Source organism: Pogoniulus pusillus, chromosome 6 (assembly GCF_015220805.1).
Source record: "Pogoniulus pusillus isolate bPogPus1 chromosome 6, bPogPus1.pri, whole genome shotgun sequence".
NCBI lineage: Eukaryota > Metazoa > Chordata > Aves > Piciformes > Lybiidae > Pogoniulus > Pogoniulus pusillus.
The window spans coordinates 33,693,736-33,711,256 of record NC_087269.1 but is presented as its reverse complement, the minus strand read 5'-3'; the positions used below and the strand labels follow the sequence as shown (position 1 = coordinate 33,711,256).

At 45.3% G+C, this 17,521-nt stretch overlaps 1 protein-coding gene across 3 annotated transcripts in view; it reads left to right on the top strand.

The window, feature by feature from the left end:
- The window catches only part of SLC16A9 (solute carrier family 16 member 9), a 41,966-nt gene that overhangs the window by 13,560 nt on the left and 10,885 nt on the right, over positions 1-17,521 (top strand). The window contains exons 1-3 of one of the 3 annotated variants that reach the window (XM_064145156.1): positions 6,095-6,203; positions 10,339-10,399; positions 11,901-12,129. In XM_064145156.1, coding sequence (XP_064001226.1) covers positions 11,934-12,129 — 196 coding nt within the window. In that variant the 5' untranslated portion in view covers positions 6,095-6,203; positions 10,339-10,399; positions 11,901-11,933. Of the gene's footprint in view, positions 1-6,094; positions 6,204-7,033; positions 7,122-10,338; positions 10,400-11,900; positions 12,130-17,521 lie in introns of those variants that run through there. The other 2 variants (XM_064145157.1, XM_064145154.1) reach the window with 2 other exon arrangements.

Genomic DNA, 17,521 nt, shown 5'->3' with positions numbered 1-17,521 from the left:
TGATATGCTGGGATTGTCATGTTTTCACTCTGCAGCTGAAGTCATCTACTTGGCTGATTTAACATAGTATTTACAAAGACTATCCACGGGAGGCCGAGGGAGGATTTCTAGAGCATCTGACTGACACCCTATTGTACAATTGGAGTCCCACTGGAAAATCAGCCAGTGTGTGATGTGGTCGGTAGCAGCCCTCTCCATGTCATGTGCTCAACAGGCAAAAGCTGGAGATAGTTCTGTGTAACAAATGAGTCATTATTTTCTTAAAAGTAATTCTTTAATGCATCTTCCCCACCTCATCATGCTTTCTTCCATTGCTCTGATTACTGCACCCATCACCCAGGAGCTTGTAGCATGGAACTAGAGGGTACATTCTGGTACTTTGTTCTAATTCATGCTGCTTTTCAGCAATGTTAGGACCTAGTTCTCTATTCTTTTCTCTGTCCTCTGCTGAAAGGAAAAATACGTGTGACCACTTAGCACCATATTCTTTCATAAGGATTTGGTGTAATGGCCTTTCGAGGCATGAATCTACTACAAAACAAAACTTGGGAAAGAGATCTGATATTCCTGATTAAAATCACACACACAGAGAAAAAAGTAGCAGAAACCAGTCTGCCTCCCTCTAGTTAAGCAAGCACTTTATGTGATCTATAAACAACAGCTCAGGAAGAGGTGCAACATCTAGAAAGGGGGAATATATTTTAGGTTTTCTGTGAAAGTGATTTGATTATCTATTGTGGGGTTTTTAATTGTGCTGGTATTTTCACTGACCTCTGCTTCTCTAATGTAAGCATCCATACTTGTGTATACATTTGTGTATACCTAGATTTTAAGGCTAATGTTTAAAAAAAACCAAGCATTATTCATGGACCAGGGTTTGGAAGTACGCAGTTTGTCAGGTGGTGGTACACTTCATCTGAACTTGTCTTGCACACATTATGGGACCTCTTCAGAAGATGGTGGTGTGGATACTTTTGCATTGTGGGTGGATGGTGACAGACTGGGTGAGAGGAGGCAGTACTGCTGCTAAATCTGCTTCTCTTCAAATGAAATAGGCTACATTCCCTATCAGTTCAACCACGAGAACACCAGGGAGGTTTGTAGCGGTTTATTGGTGTTTTGGGGGAAATCTGTGTTCTTTGCAGCTTGAGCAATCTTGAAGCTATCATGACGCTGTTTTATGGGATCAAACATCTGCCTCACAGATGAAGGGTTAAATAATAACTACGGGATGACTGCCTTTGAAGGCTGATAAAGACAAATCAGTGTCCTTTAGACCCTGTAAGTGCACTGATATTTAATACAGCTGCATAAATTAAACTCTAGTTAGGCCACCAATTGCTTTCCTCACCCTTTTTTCCCTTCAATCATTAATGAACCTTTCTCCCGAATAAGTTAACAAAACGTCCAAGAAGACAATGCACTTTGGACATAATTACCATGGCCCTTTCATTCCAGAGCCTCTCCTCCTACATGGATTGTGTAAAGACTGAAAACATACAGAAAGATACTTCCCAATCTGGACCACAGGTTACAAGACAGCTGATTAAATATTTAAAATTGCTTTCTGATCTGAGGTTTTCCTCCACTGCATATTATCTACCTTCTTTAAAAACAAACACCAAACAGTGGCATCTCCATCTCTGGAGATACTCAGAACTTGCCTGAACACATTCCTCGGCAACCTGCTCTAGGTGAACCTGCTTTAGCAGGGTGGGGTGGACTAGCTGATCTCCAGAGATCCCTTCCAATGCCTACCCTTCTGTGTGATTCTCTGGTCTCCCAACTTTAAGCAGGATGATAATTTGGTTTTGGTCAGTTTTTGGGTGTTTAGCACACCAGCTGTGTTACCTGCTGGGAAGGACCTCTTCCAGGATAACTGTAAGGAGTTCCCTCTAAATTTCTTCTTTGCTCTCTCAGGAGCTGCTGCTGCTCTCAGGAGCTTTACTCTGCAGAGTTGAGAATGTTTCTAGATTATCTGTATGCTGATACAGCTGCTGGTGGCCTAGAACTAGACATCCTGCAACCAAGGCTTACCAAAAATAAGGTAACTTTTTGACTAGCTGCTGCTCTTATCCCTGGCTATGCTATGTGAGTACCTTAATCCTCTGGAATCTTAAACCCCAGAGGCTGGAGGAGGGAGGAGCTGATAGGCCTTATTCGATGTTGTATTTAATTTTCTGTTTTAAAGTGAGGATTTAAGAATCATTTTGTTGGTTACAGAATGTGCAGGCCTGACACCATTATTATTCACTTGCCTTCGAAGGTCCTCTAAGAAGGGTTTCTGAAGTGAAGAAATCAGAAGATTAATCAGTGATTTGAAATCTAAACCAAATGACAGTTGCCAAATTACTGTAGGCCAAATGAGCAGAAACCTACAGTTGGAGGGCACTGCATTGCTAGTTATGAAACCAAGGACAAAGGAGATGTGGAGGAGGGACTCTTCCTCTAGCCTTTTGCATCTCTGGCTCGTTTCCACAAGTCTGTCTCTGGCTAAGAAGGTTGCACTCACAAAATTATGCCATGCACATCACTGGCATGTTCATGTGAGCAGTGGAGTTAATTAAAAGCGAAGGGCTTGTCATTGGGACAGCATTCAGAGACGTTAAATCAAAGCAGTTAGGATCAATATGTATTAATTTCAAATACATTTTTATTCTCAGGTGCAGAGCTGCCTGTGATCTAAAGTCAGGACCCCTTCCTTTGCATAATGATCCAGTGTATTTCAGGGTAGGCTGTAACTGATATGTCTTAACTCTTCTGACTGTTCCTGTCCAGATAAACCGAAATTCTTGGATGTAGTAGTCTAATGACTACTGCTGTATACAAACATTATCCTCCCTTGTTTTTTGAGATGCTTGTAAACCTGTTTTGCTAGAGTGAAATGTGCATTTTATCCTACAGAGTTGGCTTTTAAGCTTATCTAAAACTCAACAAGCGAAACACTTCTGTCAAGCCCTGTAGTGGGAACTAGAGCTCTATATGCACTTGGATGTAAGAAAGATTTTACCATATGTATTAGTTTTCTATCCAAGTGTAGGAAAAGGCACATCTTGAATGGTTTTCAGAACTGTTCTTTTTCAGCCATTACTCGTGTGGCTATGGAAAGATTTCACTTAGCCCTTAGTGGGCAGCAAGATGGATTGAGAATGGGCTAAACAAGAGAGCCCACAGGGTTGTGATCAATGGCACAGAGTCCAGTTGGAGACCCCAGGGGTCAGTGCTAGGTGCAGTCTTGTTCAACATCCTCATCAGTGACCCAGATGAAGAGACAGAGTGGACTCTCAGAAAATTTGCTGATGATACAAAACTGGGAGGAGTGCCTGAAACCCTGTCAGGCTGTGCTGCCATTCAGTGCGACCTGGACAGACTGAACAGCTGGGCAAAGATGAACCTAATGAAGTTCATCAACAATGAATGTAGAGTCCAGCACCTGGGCACAAATAGCACCATGCACCAATACAGGTTGGGAGTTGACCAGATGGAGAGTCCTGGTTGATAATAAGTAATCCATGGGACAGCAATGTGCCCTGGTGGCCAAAAAAGGCCAAAGTATGCTTGGGTGCATTAAGAAGAATGTGACCAGCAGGTCGAGGGTGGTTTCCTCCTCCTTTACTCAGCCCTAGTTTGACCACATCGGGAATACTGTGTACAGTTCTGGTCTCCCCAGTTCAGGGAGGACAGAGGACTCTTGGAGTGAGTTTGAGAGAGCTAAGAGGATGATGAAGGGACTGGAGCATCTGTCTTACAAGGAAAGACTGAGAGACCTGGGGCTGTTTAGCCTTGAGAAGGCTGAGAAGGGACCTTATTAATGTCTACAAATATCTGAAGGGTGGCTGTCAGGAGGATGACACCAGTCTCTTTTCAGTGATGCCCACTGATAGGACAAGGGGCAATGGATGTAAATTCAATCACAGGAAATTCCAGCTCAACATGAGAAAAAACATTTTCTGTGAGGGTGACAGAGCCCTGGTACAAGCTGCCTGGAAATTGTGGAGTCTCCTTCTCTGATGATCTGCAAAAACCCACCTGGCTGTGTTCCTATGTCACTTGCTCTAAGTAGTCCCTTGCAGGGAGGTTGGACTCTGATCTCTGGAGGTCCTTTCCAACCTTTAGCATAGTTTTTCTGTCCCAAAATCTCGGTCTGTACCAAGCTAGCCTTGCTTTTCCTAATACCTAAAGCAGTATCTCTTGATGGATTTTAAGTCCGCATGTATGCAGAACAATTTGTGTCTCTGTTTGTAGTGACTTCTTACAGCTCTTGAAGAATGTTACTACCTGAGGGGTGGTTGTGGCCAGGAGGAGGTTGCTCTCTTCTCTCAGGTAGCCAGCACCAGAACAGAGGACACAGCCTCAGGCTGCACCAGGGGAAATTTAGGCTTGAGGTGAGGAGAAAGTTCTTCACTGAGAGAGTCATTGGGCACTGGAATGGGCTGCCCGGGGAGGTGGTGGAGTCGCCCTCCCTTGGGCTGTTCAAGGCAGGATTGGACGTGGCACTTGGTGCTCTGTAGTAAAGGGTTGGACTTGATGATCTGTGAGGTCTCTTCCAGCCCTGACGATACTGTGTGTGATACTGTGTGTGTGTGTTACCATGTTTTCCCTCTGCCTTCTGTCTGGGTTAAATGCCATTTATTTCTGTACTTTGTCCTGGCCCCGTTCTGATAATTCCTGGGTTTAGTTTGTTGGGTTTCTTTATTTATTTTTTTTTAATACTCCTTTCTCTCTGTAATTCCCCCTCCCTTTTACTTGGCTGTCATGACATGATATTGTTTACATGAAATACCCGCAATTGAACCAAAGATCAGCTGAGGCCTTTTCATGTCTTGGAAGTGAGTCTGGAGTAGGTATTGTCCTGTCAGTCCTTGACAGTGGCAAGTATTAATTTTGATGTTTATGTGGACACTCAGGTGTATTTAGGTGCTTTAGATGATTCTTGAAGTTCATGAATCGTTGGAAGCTCCGCACAGCAGAGTAAACCTGGACTGCAGGTCTAAAAGGGGAGTTATGCCATACCTGTAGTAACTACACTGACTCTAAACATCTGAGATTGCTTCAGAATTTTGGCTCTGGGAAAATTTAACCTCAGAATTTCATAGCAACGGGAATGTTTGTATTTCCACCTGCAGATGGTGTGAATACCTGAGCTGACCTAATAGAGGTAGCAGCCGCCGCCGTGTTGTGCTGAAGACACAGCCACAAACAGAACCCGATACCGAGTCTTCAGTCAGCTTCTACAACGGATTTTGCCGCCTCGAGGGTGAAAGTTGCAGGGGCCTGAAGTGGCATGACTTGTCAGCAGCCGTGTCACACGTCTAACAGCGCTGTCCGTGCCCCGCACGGATCTGCGCTAGGGTTCTCTCAGTCCGCTTCAGAGGGCAGCGGCGACGCAGATGCAGAAGTGAATTGTCTCTCGCGGGACCTGGCGGGCTGGGGCAGTAGCAGTGCCTCATGTACGCTGCCAGCACCGCCCTTTGTAGTGCTAGTTTGCGGCCTTTGGGCAAGGACGCTGGCGGACAGCCACCGCCCATCCCGTCCTGCAGCGGTTACTCTGCTTTGGTACGGGCTGGCTGAAAGCCGGTGCGGTGCGCCCGCTGGAGCTGCGGTCCAGCGCCTGCCCTCAGGCTTCACCGCAGGCGGACAAATAGAAGGCATAGGGGACGGTGTCAGGAAGTTTTACCGTGCCTTGGGGCCAGGCCTTTAGCAAGGGTGGTGCGGCTGCCGCTCGGGCAGGGGCACCGAGCAGGCGGGACGCAGAGGTGGCGCGGACATCTGGGGGCGGCTCCTGCCTGACTACCATGCAGCCGCTCGGCCCCAGGCCGGGCGCCTCTCCGCGGTGAGAGCGGAGCGAAGGGAGCGGCGAGGCTGGGATTTGCCCGCAGAGCAGGAATGGGACAGGGGGCCGCGACGGAGGTGAGGCCGAGAGGGGAACGGCCGCCACACGCCGGTCCAGTGGAGCGGGCCTGAGCCGGCGGCAAGGGGCAGCTCCCTCTGCCCTGGGGCTGCGAGAGGAGGCGGTGGCAGCCCTCGGCGGCTCCGCCCCCGATCCGAGTTCCAACCGGTTCGTGCCGGCATCGGCCACGGCTGCGCTCCGCCCCGCCACACCGGGGATGCGGGGCTGCCCTGTCTCGCCGGGGCGGCTTCTGCCCCCCCGCCTAGCTGCCCCCGCCACATGGGCCACCCACCGCTGCCGGCGTGGGGCGCAGGTAACGGGGACAGCGCCGCCTTGGCGGGGGGCGGGGAGGCGGGCTCTGGCCGGGCCGCGGGGGGCCGCAGGCCGATGGTGAAGGGAGCGAGGGTCCATACCAGGCCAGCAGGACCTACGGGGCCGCTGCTGCCGCCGCGACCCGGGACGGCCCAGCGCCGCTTGCCCCTCTGGCGGGAGGCCTCGCAGGGCTGTCCCGTCCCCGGGTGCGGGGGCAGCCGAAAGAGGCAGGTCGCCTTGAGGGGGCTCTCCAGGGCCTTTGAGAAAAGGAGCTGGCTCAGGATCTGCTGTCACCCTTGGGTGTCCACTGAGGCAGCTGCGTCTCTGTTAAGTGCCTATTGACGTCCACTCCTCAGTGTCGGCTGTAAGCAGCCCTTGGGGCTGGCTGCGGGTACCTCCTGGTGTTCTTCGTGGGTGCCTCTGTGGGCACTGAACAGTTAGCACCCCCAGTGGCGTCGTGGCATGAGTACCCGCTGTGGGCATGTGTCACCAGGCACATGTCACATCGGTACATGCCCGTCGTGGGTACTCGTCGGCGTCTGTGAGGTCGGGACTGCAGGGAGCAGGGCAGCATGGCATGACCCTGGCTTGCCGTGTATGTGGCATCGGGCTGGCGGGAAGAACCTTCGGTCACCTCGCAGTGCGGGTCGCTGCCACGGGTGATCACTTCTCGTCGATGCGTGTCTGAAAGTAAAAGGCGTCAATGTGTAATGCGGCCCTCCGGAGTGGGGGTGTGGGCTGGCCCCCGAGGGCGTGGGGAGAGGCCAGGCAAGCCCGGGGCTATAAAAGCCCTTCCATCTGCAGAGAAGATGTGGCCAAGGGGCGCGAACTGGTTGAGCGAACGCTGCAAGAGTCGGTGGCAGGTTGTGATGCTTGAAGCCGTGCACACTGCGCTCTCGTTCTGCGGAGGAGCTCTCTGGTAAATCAAGTCGTTTGGTGGTCTGTAGCAGCGCCGGCTTACCTCTGTCTGCAGAGATGCACGTTCGTGTCTGACAGGCAGTTACACTTGTTGGGGGGAGGTTGCCGTCCCCTCTGGGACGGTGAGGCTCTGGAAACAGGTAGGACTGGTTCTGCTGAGCTGACAGCTTTGTGCAAAACTGGTTGGTTTATGTGCTGACCTGGTTGATGCTTCTTTACGTTAACTTATTTTGCACAATGGAGAGACATTTTTATGTTGGTAAGTTCTGTTCTGATACTTTGTTTCGTTTAAAACTCCGCACTTTTTTCCCTGTCAGGCAGAAAGGAAAGCTAGTATTCATGTTGAAGAGCCTCTCGCATAACTTAAAAAGGAGGAAGAGGTAGACCTGAATGCTGGAACCTGGGAGAGAGATATATCCACTGAGTGTGAAAGAACTAAAAGAGAAATAGATTACTTAAACACGAGGAACTACTTCAGTTAGAGTATCAGATAAAGTCTAATGCCATCAAAATACAGATGCATCTCTTTCAGTTCGTTTAATGTTTGTGCTGTACCTGTGCAGACAAGGAGCACATTAGAAACGACTGTAATGCATCACTGCCGCTCTAATGCTGAAGGTGTTGCTTGCAAGGAAGGGCAGCAGAAACTTCAGATGATAATTGCAAGAATGTTTCCTGAAATAGAAATATATACGAAAGCTAATTAAACTTAAAGAGGGATGTTACCATTCTGACTGGTACCATCTTAATTTGTACCAATGCCTTGCAAAACTGGAACAACTGAGTGTTAATTGCACGGGGATTCTGCTGACATTGGCTTTCTTTGCAGCCATGTGCTCCTCAGAGAAAGCAGCATACTGCACCAGACTCCAGTTGCACAAACTGGAAACAGTCGTATTGCTACTGTCTTTCTCAAGATTCCCTTTGCCACAGATTAATCCAAGTTTCTGTGCTGAGGGCTAACGCTTCAATCGTACTCATGTTCTTTTGACCAATTCTTTTTTTTTTTTGTGCTACCCTGTCATCTTTAAGCCAAGTTTTAAGATTTATAGAAAACGAGCTCAATGTTGTGATAAAGCTGCTTAGACAAAATAAAATAGTTGGAGCCAGACACCACTCTCTTTCCACATTTAGAATGTTGTTGTTCAATTCGTTCTCTTAGGTTTCTTTTTGTTGTTGTTGGTAAAGGCTTTCATCAAGCAGCTCTCTTTCTCTGATTCTTATTCCCAGTGAGTACAGCTCACTGAAAAGCTTTTTCGGTCCAAACTTCAAGTTACCATTTACTTCTTTATGCTTCATTTCTCCATTTCAGTATTTTTGATGTAACCAGGTTTCCTGGAGTCTGAAACAACATCCTTAAGTTTTGTGGACTGTAAGGGTTGTGAAATGATTCCTACCTGATTTTTAAACCATGGTTGTTTGCTATCAGGATCACGCAAGTCTCCTTGGCTGGTTCCAAGAGAAAACAGAACTATTGTATACTCTTTTCTGTATGGCCTTCTGCTTCTTTATTATTTATGATCTTGTTTAACTGTACAGTCTGTGTCCTCCTCCTGCAGAGGTGAAAGTTACTAAAAGGCATCTGAGATCCCTCCCAAGTCCCATGCACAAATTTGGCGCAGGTGCAGGCAGTGTTGGGAGTAGCAAAGGTTCAGTTCCTGTTGTCTGTGCTACTAAGCTTTTACGCTGTAACTTGTCATTTCCAGTGAAGTATTAATGCACCAATAAAAGATGCATTGATATCCATGGTCCCAGCAGCAGCTGGATTGTCCAGGATATCTCTAACTGCTTATCACAGTAGAGATCTCTGGGGAATAGGCCTCTCACACAGGGCTCTCAGCTTGCCTTCTCTCTTCAGAAGGACTTAGTGCCTTTAGGAAAGTGAATAAAATACTTATTTTTAGGTGATAGGCACACAGCAATGTGAGGTGAAGGAGCAACCTACAAGAAAGGGAAGGAAAAGCCAGGTCACGTTACCTCTCAAACTGTGGGACGTCATAGATCTCTTTTCACTTTGAGGATGATTTTGAGGGTGGGGAGGGGAATGGTGTTTTTTACTTGACAGTTGAAGACTGTATATGGCTTGAAGTCTTAAGAAAACAGAGATGATTTTGCTGCCCAGAATTATGTTGTTCATCTACAAGATATGACAGGACTGTGGTGCAAAATAGGGGATGTGAGAATTTAGGAGGTCAGTTGTTTTACTGCTTTAAGTTGGGAGCAGTTGGTTAAAGTCAGTAAAGCTGTGTGGACACACAGCAGATAAGGAAATGATCCAGAGGGATTTTTAGTCTTTCTACTAGAAAGCACTACGTGACCTAAGACTACAAAACCTTTTTCCTCTCCTGCCCTACCCTCCCTTCCTCCCAATCAAATGTTTAGAGTAACAAAGCTGAGCTTGGTTGTCTCTGTGCCAAATTTTAGCACATCAATATAGTGCAAATCAATATAACAGCTCCAATGTGTTTGTTTTCTAAAGATTCCTTTAAAAATAAATCTCAGTTGTGATTATTCACTGTCTGTTTCCATTATTTTACTGGTTTTCTGAAAACATCCTTGCTTTGTCTCAGCGGAAGCGTCTTTTCTTGAAGCTATTACTTATGTTCACCATTTTACTCTAGTCAAGGGACAAAACAAGTCAAGTGATGCTTGTTTACTGCATGGAGGGATGCATATGTCAGCCCTTCTGGTGACTGCATACAAATAGTTTAAGTACCTTGTGCAGAAACACGGGGGTCCCCTTTTGTGTAAAGATTATTGTTGTAGAAGTACCTATGAGCAGCTTTTTCATCCTTTGATACCTTACGATACTATTTCTGTCTGTCCTAGCTGTCACCCTTGCATCTCATGTAATCAGGGGCCAATAACCAGATATTTAAGGAAATAAATCAGAGCTTACATTTGTAACTGAAGCACCTAAGTTTGTAACATTTGTAGTTGGAAATACCTTATGCAGTATGCTAAAGCTGTAAATCACTCCTAAAGGACCTAGAATGTCAAAGTTGACTTCACATTAGTAGGCAGTGTTTTTGTTATTTTGGAGCTGTTAATTGAGAGGAGATCAGTATTTCCTCACTGAGGAACCGACTACTTCTGAAATTCCTCAGAAAAGACATTAAAAGGAAGAAATCTAATGTGAAGGCCAGTTTACTAGAGTTCTGTTTACTGTTGCAGGGATGCTTCAGCTGAAAACTTGATTTGTTGCTCTTTTCCTGCAGGTAGAATCACTACATGAAGTTACACTTGTAGGAAGCTGAAGAGCCCTTTTTGTCATCATCTGTAAGTGTCTACCCTCAAAGTAACATTCAAGTATACCTGTAATCTAGCCTTGTTTTTTTTCATGCCTTTGTAGTAGTTAGCCCTTAAACTTTCACACTGTAGGTTTTTTGGATAAGTTTTCCATGCAATTTAGTAAGAATTGCCTGAGCAAAGCGTATGAGGAGCTTTTTTACACTTGTTTACACAATTGCTTTCATACAGCAGTAGTTTTTTTTTTTCCATCTTCTCTGGATTTTAAGTCAAAAAGGCAATACAACACATTTATCTTTTTGTTTTGCCCCTTTGGAGTCTCCCCAAGCAGAACTGTTACTGCAGCAGTCTTAATGTATAAGCTGAGTGTGAACATGGTCCTTGAGAGTATTTTGCAAAAAAAACAGGGTAAGATCTTACCTGTTTATGTCTTACAGGGTAAAGGAAATAAATTCGTTGAGAATCACACATCTGGTTAGTGTCAGAGCCAGGGACAGAACATGGGTTTTGTGGTCATTATTTTAGCAGATTATTCCCTGTAGGAGGAGGGCAAGTTAGTTGTGAGCACAGGAACTTAATGGTATCCATGGAGTCATCCAGACGCCAGAGCAATTTATCTGGAAACCCTCTAAATCCTTCGCTAGATTTTAGAAGCATCAGTCCCTATACTCACAACCTAATCTTCAGAATGTGTGGGGATGGTAAGTTATTTAAAGCTGTAGATGCAGAGGTGATAGATCTTGTTGTGTAAAGACTAAGGTGTTGCTTGCAGAGTCCAAGAAGTGATTGCAGGCTCAGGGAAGGGCAATGTGTACAAACTGCACAGAGAGCAGATACTGTAACAGGTTATAGGAAATTTTTCTCTCTGTGTTTAATGTTGTTGTGTCTCTGCACATAAGACACACCTATGCATAGGTTTAGAACTCGCTTCTCTTGCAAAGGGATGCATCACCTCACTGTGTATCACCTGTTACTGTTTCCAGAATATCAGTCTTTCTCTAGTCTGGTGGCAAACACCTTGCTAATCCAAGGTACTACACTGGCATTACATCTAAGTATAAGATTTTAATTTTTTGACCTTGAGCTTGTATTTTTATATTTGGGTTTTTCTTTTAAATCTTAAACTATTCATTTGGATTGCATTATGCCTGTAGCTTCTCTTACCCTTCAAGCCTATATGCTTCAGTCCAAATCTTTGGGGTCTTAGCAGCAGGTGGCCATAGAGTTCTCTTGTTGAACTGTGGTATTGATGCTCAAGGTCTTCAGAAAGCCTTTTTAACACTCAGAAAATTAACTGTTCCTGTAATGCAATGTTGGTGCATGTGTGATCTATTAATGCTTTGTGTACTGTTTCTGTGTTAGATGGAAGGGGCAGAAGTACCAAATGGTAGCTAATTATCATTGCCTGTATGCTGTGCTGAGGATACTCCTCAAAGGATGGTCAAAATAAGTGTCTGAATATCTACTGCCTGCTCACTTGTATTAGCAAACTTAGATCAGTCAGATTTCTCATGCTCTTTTGTTTACACAGGTTCTGCCTGTTCATCTGCACTCACCTGACAAGATGGTATTTCAGAAACCACCAGATGGTGGCTGGGGCTGGGTGATTGTTGTCGTTTCCTTCTTCACCCAGTTCTTGTGTTATGGATCACCGCTGGCGGTGGGAGTCTTATATTTAGAATGGCTGGATGCGTTTGGAGAAGGGAAAGGCAAGACTGCTTGGGTTGGATCACTAGCAAATGGAATCGGATTGCTTGCCAGTAAGTACAGAAGAAGTATCTGGCTTAAACTGAAACATTTCTTCCTAATAGATCCTGTGTCCATGTGTGCTTTTGGAATTCTACTGAAGACAATTAAAAATGATAGGACGAGGATGCTGCATTTTTGTTGTAGGTCAAGATGGGTAAGATTACCCAGGTACAAATACAGGCTGAGTGCAGAGTGGGTTGAAAGTAACTGCAAAGAAAGACAGTGAGTCCAGAGAAGGGCCACAAAGGTGATCCAAAGGTGGGAACACCTCTGCTAGGAGAATAGACTGAGGAAGCTGGGGTTGTTCAATCTAGAGAAGAGAAGACTCTGGCAGGACCTTAGAGCTGCCTTCCGACACCTAAAGGAATCCTACAGGAATGCTGGAGAGGGACTTTTCATTATTTATCCTTAGAAAATTAAACATTATCATGCTTGAATAAAGTAGAAAGTAATTACAAACTCTGAGGAACTGAATGGTGATTTTTTGGAGGGGATTTTATTTTTTGAGACTTTGTGACTAACGTCTGCATTAATATCTTTAAAGTCAGAGCAATCTCGGTCTGAAATGGTTCAGCTGCTTTAATAAAACAGGTACTCATTTTTAAGCTCCAGAGGTAAACCCACTACTTAGGGTGGCTGGGGGCTCTTTTCCACTGTTTGTGAAAAAAAACTCTCTTTGAAACGTGGAAAGATATGGGTAACAATGGCATTAAATAAAATAAGCTTAGCGGAAGCCTTTCTTTAGTAGAAAGTTGTCACTTGGAGAGTAACAGCAGGGTTTTAGGGAACAAAGACATCTCTTGGGAAGTCCATGGGTGCATTTTGTTGTTTTAATATTGAGGCTGGTTATTGTACTGGGTAATATCACTAACTTCTGCTTTTCAAAGATTCACTATAGGAATGATAAACTATTTGCTCTATCTGTAAGAATTGTCCATAGCAATTGCTCTGGTGACAGGCAGCAGAGTTATGTGTAGCTTAATGAACAAAGTGGAGATCATGATTTTAAGGAAGTCTCTCCTTAAAAGAAAGTTTATGTTCAAATAGCAGTATGGACCTGAACAAAGTCCACTGCATTCTGTGGTGCCATAAATGGCCAGATACTGGTGCTACATTCCTGTTAGGATTTTATATCTCCAGAAATGGGCAAAGGCAGGTAGATCATTGACTAGAAGAGTGTATTCAGTCACAGGGTGTAAGTGGACAAAGGACTGTGGGATGCTTTTCCATCGTACTTTTTTATTTTCCCATTTTAAGGGCAGTAACTCCTATTGTTAATGGATCTAGACCTAAATAAACTTGAGAGAATAAGTGGGGAGAAAGGAAGTGTAACCAAGATTGTTACAGAAGAAAAACTAGGCAGAAGGGAATTGCAACAGAAGAGGTAAAAAAAAAGCCCTTCCTCTGAAAACCAGAAGTCTGTGGCTCATTCATAGAATCATAGAATCAACCAGGTTGGAAGAGACGTCCGAGATCATCCAGTCCAACCTAGCACCCAGCCCTAGCCAATCAACTAGACCATGGCACTAAGTGCCCTATCCAGTCTTTTCCTGAACACCTCCAGGGATGGCAACTCCATCACCTCCCTGGGCAGCCCATTCCAATGGCAAATCACTCTCTCTGTGAAGAACTTCCTCCTAACATCCAGCCTAGACCTCCCCTGGCATAACCTGAGACTGTGTCCCCTTGTTCTGTTGCTGGTTGCCTGGCAGAAGAGACCTACTGCCACCTGGCTACAGCCTCCCTTCAGGTAGTTGTAGGCAGCAATGAGGTCACCCCTGCACCTCCACTTGTCCAGGCTAAATAGCCCCAGCTCCCTCAGCCTCTCCTCACAGGGTTTGTGTTCCAGGCCTTTCACCAGCTTCGTTGTCCTTCTCTGGACACGTTCCAGTATCTCAACTTCTCTCTTGAATTGAGGAGCCCAGAACTGGACACAATACTCAGGTGTGTCCTGACCAGTGCTGAGTACAGGAGCAGAATAACCTCCCTTGCCCTACTGGCCACACTGTTCCTGATCCAGGCCAGGATGCCACTGTCTCTCTTGGCCACCTGGGCACACTGCTGACTTATGCTCAGCTGCTATCTACCAGTAGCCCCAAGTCCCTTTCTTCGTGGCTGCTCTCCAGCCACTCTGTCCCCAGCCTGTAGTGCTGTTTGGGGTTGTTGTGGCCAAAGTGTAGTACCCTGCCCTTGGCCTTGTTAAATCTCATCCCATTGGCCTCTGCCCACCCATCCAGCCTGTGAAGTTTCCTCTGCAGAGCTCTCCTACCCTCCAACAGATCAACACCTGCTCCTAGATTGGTGTCATCTGCAAACTTAGTGATGCTGGGCTCAATCCCCTGGTCCAGACCATCAGTAAATTCCTTGACAAGAGTTCAGCTCCTTTTCTTGTATGTCAGCACTAGGCTATTGTTATGATTTCTTAGTGTCCCTCTGTCTTGTCGCTGTGAACAACTATTAGTAGTGTGCTTCACAGCAAACAGAAACTTCTGTGACTGAATACAAATAAAAGCTGCTACTGTAATTGGTTTTGGTATGGAATGATTAAATTGCTTGAACTTCTGACAGATTAGGAGGAACATTGTCTGTAAATGTACTTTTGTTCTTTCAGTCTGAGATCTGGAACTTTCATAAACATTCCTATTTTTAATACCCTTAAAGAAGTACAGTGAGGGCTACTTAGTTGCTTTGATGTTATCTGAGCTGAGTGAAAACAAATTATGTATTCCCAGGTGGGGCATTGTGTTTTATAGCCTATGCTTGAGTAGGTGATCAGGCTAAAATTCTAAATGAGCATATTTTCATGCATGTAAAAGATAACTGTCTGTGACATAATAACTTAATCTCCCCAAGTAACTGATTTCAGTAGCAGTATTGCATGTGGGAATGTTAGTAACAGGATGGCTGTACCTCAGAGGTAATCCTCTTGGTTTTTTCTGTTGCTAACTCGACTCTTCTAGTATTTGTTGTTCTTTCATTTCTCCTCCTTTGTCTCTCACCTAATTGTCCAAATATTTTTTTTCAAGTATTGGTGCTCTTAAAGCAACCCGTATTGCATGCAGAAAATATTGTAGTTCTCATTTGATTTAGAACATAGAATCACAGAGTCATAGAATAGATTGAGTTGGAAGAGACCACCAAAGGTCATCTAGTCCAACACACTTGCAGTGAGCAAGGACATCCTCCACTAGATCAGGTTGCTCAGAGCCTTGTCCAGCCTGGCCTTGAATATCTTGGGGGACGGGGTGTCAGCTACCTCCCTGGGCAGCCTGTTCCAGTGTTCCACCAGCCCCATGGTAATGAACTTGTTCCTAACATTCAACCTAAATCTACTCTAATTGTTGCCCCTTGTCCTGTCACTTCAACCCTGTATAAACAGTCCCTCCGCAGCTTTCTTGTAGGCCTCCTTCAGGTACTGGAAGGCCACAATCCAGTCTCCCCAGCACCTTTTCTTCTCCAGGCTGAACAACCCCAACGTGTTTGTTTAGAGTGTCCTCCATTTCTTAGAGTGTTTGTCAGTAGTTAATTATCTCCTTAGCAGTGTGAAATGCTACAATAGAAGTTGCTTTGTGTTGGCATTCAGCTGGTGAATAATGTTAGCTTTAAGTGGTGTATTTTGTAGTACCCCTGAATTAATGCAGTGTGTCTAGAGACTGCAGCCAAATTACTTCTGGTTTTTCTTTAAGCCTGTACCTTGATGCAATCTTATAGGCATTGATACAGGGTACACTGATTTTGCTCTTTTAAGAAAAGGTCTTCTGGAGAGCCCTCAAGACTGTTCTGTGAGCTCTCTCAACTTTAAGATCACCTTTCTGAAGCCCTGGTTGCCAGACTATAAAAAGAATGGCAATTATAGTAGATTTGCAGCTACATACAGGACACAAGCTAATGTCTATTTTCTTAAGGAAGACTTCTCTCATTGATAGCACTGGGAATCACATTAGCTACCCTCTGTAACAGTGGAAGGTAGGTCCAGTAACTTTGCTGTATCAGTACTATAATTTCACAAAAAAGAAGAAAATGCCTCTTTATTTATGCCAGCTGGGACAGAAAAAGTTTCTGTGTGTCTTCCCTTTTTCCCTCTGTACATGTACTCTTAGATGTTGGAGTTTTTTGAAGTAGCTGATGCTGGTGAGTCCTTTCACATTTGCTTATTGGTGTCCTTTCTGCACTGTTTACTTCTGACTTGGCTGAGAGCTAAACTTAGACTTGAGACATAGAAACCCAGTACTGAGCCTTGTTTATTGGGATGAGCTTTCTAGCCTCCTGGTGTTTGATTTCTGCCCTCTCACTCATGGCACAGATGGTGTTGCTAAGGCCCGTGCTTGGCCTTGAGCTGGGCAGTTCAGCTCATCAGCTGGAGAAGGGAATGAGGCAGGGACCTGTTTGATCTCTGCCTGACTTGATGTAGAACTTCCTGTGATGTAACCTTAGAGTGTATTGGAAGAAATGTGCCGAAAACAGTGAAAGAAAAGCATCAGCATTATTGTAGAGGTCAGGGATGAGACCTCTTCTACAGTATTAGGTGTCATAATGTTGGTATTTGCTGTCCCTGGAGGTGTTCAAAAAAAGACTGGATGAGGCACTTAGTGCCATGGTCTAGTTGATTGGACAGGGCTGGGTGCTAGGTTGGACTGGATGATCTTGGAGGTCTCTTCCAAACTGGTTGATTCTATGATCAGGCTATAGTAGATGGAGCACATGGCTCCAGAGATGATGAAGGGCTGTATAGGAAGAAATTATAAGATTCTAATATGGCCTAGATTGGAAGGGACCTTAGAGACCATCTACTCCAACATCCACTCCACAGGCAGAGACACCTCTTCACTAGGCTCGGCTACTCAATGCCTGATCCAAACTGGCCTTGAACACCCTCAGGGAGGAGGCATCCACAACCTCCCTGGGTAGCCTATTCCAGAGTCCCACTACCCTCAGACCGTAGAGCTTCTTTCTAAGATTCTAGTCTAAACCTACTGCCCCTAAGCATCAACCCATTCTCCCTTGTCCTGTTGCTAGACATCCTTCTGAAAAATCCCTCTCCAGCCTTCCTGTAGCATCCCTTAAAGTATTGGAAGGCAGCTCTGAGGTCCCCCCCAACCCGAGTCTAAACATCTCTAGGCTGAACAACACCAGCTTCCTCAGCCTGTTCTCAGAGGTGTTCCAATGGAAAGAGCTTAGCGTGTTTTCCGACCAACAGAGGCCAGAGGAAGATATTTTTCTTATATTGTAGCAGATCATGTGTTTCTCTCGCACCAAGTGTTCTTAATTTTACAACCTTTTGAAGCCTGAAATTAAATTTGGTCCATGTTACACTTGTTAAAAAGCAAAACAGACAGAAGATGCTGGCGCCTGTAGTTGGCACGAAAGCTGATTATAGCAAAAGTTGACTTCACAGTATTTGGC